The sequence below is a fragment of the Tenrec ecaudatus genome, chromosome 4 (assembly GCF_050624435.1).
Source record: "Tenrec ecaudatus isolate mTenEca1 chromosome 4, mTenEca1.hap1, whole genome shotgun sequence".
NCBI classification, from domain to species: domain Eukaryota; kingdom Metazoa; phylum Chordata; class Mammalia; order Afrosoricida; family Tenrecidae; genus Tenrec; species Tenrec ecaudatus.
In genome coordinates, this window is record NC_134533.1 from 184,268,428 (window position 1) to 184,271,681 (window position 3,254).

The following is a 3,254-nucleotide window of genomic DNA, read 5'->3' on the forward strand; positions in this document are numbered from 1 at the left end:
CCAAGCGTCCATTGACAAACAGGTATATGAGGTGCCGCGGCTGGGAATCAGAACATCCATCTCCTACATGGCAGGCCAGGATTTTCCCCGTGAGCCATTACTGAGTAATATCATCAGAGTACTAAAATGCGTCCCTCAGTGCTTGGCACCCAGCTGATGCTGCCTGGTGATTAGGGCCTTCTTTCTGTCATAGCTATTGCTGTGTTCGCCACCCTGGTTCTCTGTATTGGCCGGCCTCTTTCACTCTCCAGACGACTGGACTGTTGCTATGAAGACAGGCTATATGCCCAGTAAAGACACAATACATAGTCACTCTTAATAACCAAACATGATTTTTTTAAAAGCAAAACCCCAAAGTGTACAACTCACAATCTCTGTAGGCTGCGAGGCTTGGACACTGTCCTCTGGGCTTGCCGAGGCTCGGTGTTTGACAGTCAGACAGGTACTTTCCTCGATCAACGATTCCGTTACAGCCCCTCAGCATATAGTAGGGCTTAGTAGCACATCTTTCATTAGGATCGTTTGCTAGGTACACAAGACTCACGTTTCTGTTTAATCCACCCCCCCGCCCTTTTTTTTTTTAACACAAGTGAAACGACTGCACTGTTTTCTTAACCAATAAATCACTCTGTTTTCCATGGTTCAAAGTTAAGTTTTTATTTGGTTTTAAATTAAAAAAATAAATTTCATTATTAAATAGTAGATGGAACTAACTAATGTCCAGATTACTCAAGAACATACCACCAGGGGTACAATTAAAGGGGCGGATCTCCTAAACTAAAATCAATTGTTATGATGGAGTGTCTGTTAAAGTTCAACAGTGGCAAAATTCCAAAGGAACTGAAATACAAAGTTTTCAATGTTTACAATGGATGGGAAGTAAACCACTTATTCTACGGCAATCACAAACTACTCTCTCTATCAGTGCCAGTCCGTTTGGACACTATACCACAGTGCTAATGTCGTCAGGTTCGTCTGCTTTCTTTTGCCTGCTCGGCAGGGATTTCAAGTATTCAAGGTGCCTGCGGGCATCCTCCTGATTTTGCCTGACGTAATATACCACATACGAGATCACCATGGTGAACCAGCCAAACATGGTGACCAGCATGGCATAGTCAGTGGTTTTTTTGGGGAGGTTACACAGGTCAGCATCGTTGGCAGCATTGAGGAATGGCCTCCCGGCGTGTTCATCCAGCACGGAAGTCTTACAGATGACATTGTGGGCCGTCTCATGGTTGGACGCCATGCTCCTCAGAACCTGCTGTAGCGTACAGTCGCAGTGCCAGGGGTTGTTGGCGATCCTGGCCCTGGCCTTTAGGTTATTGAAGGCATTTTTATGCACGCTTTGAATCCGGTTGTCGGACAAGTCCAGAGTCTGCAAGGTTTCAGCTACGCCCTTGAAGGCATGCTCATCAATAAACTCAATGCCGTTTTTGGACAGGTTGAGAACTCTCAGTTGGTGGAGGTCTTTAAAAATCTCATTGGGGATGGACGTGATCTGATTGGAGTCCAGATACAGTAAGACTGTTTCGGGAGGAAGATCTCTAGGTATTTCCTTGAGATTTGCATTGCTACAGGTGACATTTAGACCCCCAGAGGAAGAACAGAGACAGCCCTTGGGACACATACTGGCAGAATGAAAGCACAGTATCATGAGGACAAAACTTTGTAGGAGGAGACACATGGAGAGGGAGCGAGTTAACCACAGGTCGACCAGATTCATGCTGGATCGTCAGCATAATCACAGGCCCATTCCTCATTGACTCCACCAAGCGTAGCAAAGGTCCCGGTCCACACTGTTGATCTCTCACCCTCGTGGTTCAAAAGGTTGCAACTAAGGCACGGGCCTCTTCATGATTCATGCCTTCGCTTGGGTACCTAAAGAAAAGGGAAACAGATGTCATTAGCTCTTTTATAAGGGAAGATATCGAGCAATTACAAATGCTCTCCGGCGTCTAGCATTCTGTGCAGGCAGGAGCGTCGGTTAGGCAGAAATTACCTCCCTAATTTCCATCAACACCACTGGGAGTTATATGTGTAAGGGGCGGCTCCACATCAAATCCCAAGTGCTGATGGAACAAACTTTCCGTACATGACAACTTTTCCGCATTACACCGCCTTGTTTCTAGTTGCCCAGATGTCTCATTCCTCTCCACACCAGGAACCCTTTTTCAGTTCTCTAGCATAAAAATTCAATTGCATCTTTCTACACTTCCTATAATAAACAGATGCATCAGTACAATTTTGTCTTGTACGTGGGCAGTGCTGACAAAAATACTGATATTTCATGGTTAATGACCATAGACGGGACTGTCATGTCTTTAAATCGGATGCTCAATTCAGAGTATTTCCTCTAATGAGACATCTTACTCAATTTAAGAAATGGAGAACCACACTCTAACTTTCATGGCAAAATATGGCTTGGGGTGGACAGCTCAGGATCCTCAAGACAGGTGCCTTCTCTCTGAGTTCCTGTGATTGTATCATACTTGAAAGGGTCCCTTGAACCAAATTTCCCAAGGATTCTGTGTTCTCTAAGCAACATAACCCTACGCACAATGGATTTTCAAATAATATGCACATTTACCAGTCTTTTTTAGAAAAGAGAATAAGTAAGATATGCTACTTGGGACATGCACTTTGGACACATTGTCAGTAAAGACCAGTCCTTGGACAAGGACATCATGCTTGGTAACATGGAGAGCAACTTACACAAGGAAGACCCTCAACACAATGGATGGACTCATTCAGAGGCTGTAACAATGAGCTCAAACAGAAGAGCATGGTGAGGCTGCTGCAGGACCGGCCGTGGTGCGTTCTGTTGTGCACAGGGTTGCTATAAGCAGACTGACTCAGCAGCACCTAACCACCACCACCACCACCAGCCTCCAAGACTTGATGCTTTTCTTTCTAATTAGGAAGGAATAAAAAATATGTATACATCAACACACACATCTCATGGACACACCTCAGCAACTGCCCAAATTAGGTAAAATGTACAAGAGTAGAAGCGAGATGACAGATCTAGCCCCTGAACTACCCATCAATGTAACGAGGCCAGGCCTTTGGGGGACAAGGATGCAGAGGAGCAAAATGGGTCCCGGAGGGTTTCTATGGACTTGTCCAAGGTCAAACAGCTTGTAGGTGGAAGAGACAGGACTCAAGCCAATAGCTTTAATCTGACTCATTAATCTCCCAACTCTTTTTGACCACCCCCAAAGCTCTCTCCCAACCCCATCTGCTCTATGAGGACA

The 3,254-nt window shown here is 45.2% G+C and overlaps 1 protein-coding gene across 1 annotated transcript; it reads right to left on the reverse strand.

Moving 5' to 3' along the window:
• Positions 1-736: 736 nt before the first annotated feature.
• LRRC3B (leucine rich repeat containing 3B) lies at positions 737-1,867 on the reverse strand. Its single transcript, XM_075548947.1, has one exon. The coding sequence runs from the start codon at positions 1,721-1,723 to the stop codon at positions 944-946; it is 780 nt and encodes a 259-aa protein (XP_075405062.1). The 5' UTR covers positions 1,724-1,867; the 3' UTR covers positions 737-943.
• Positions 1,868-3,254: the final 1,387 nt, after the last annotated feature.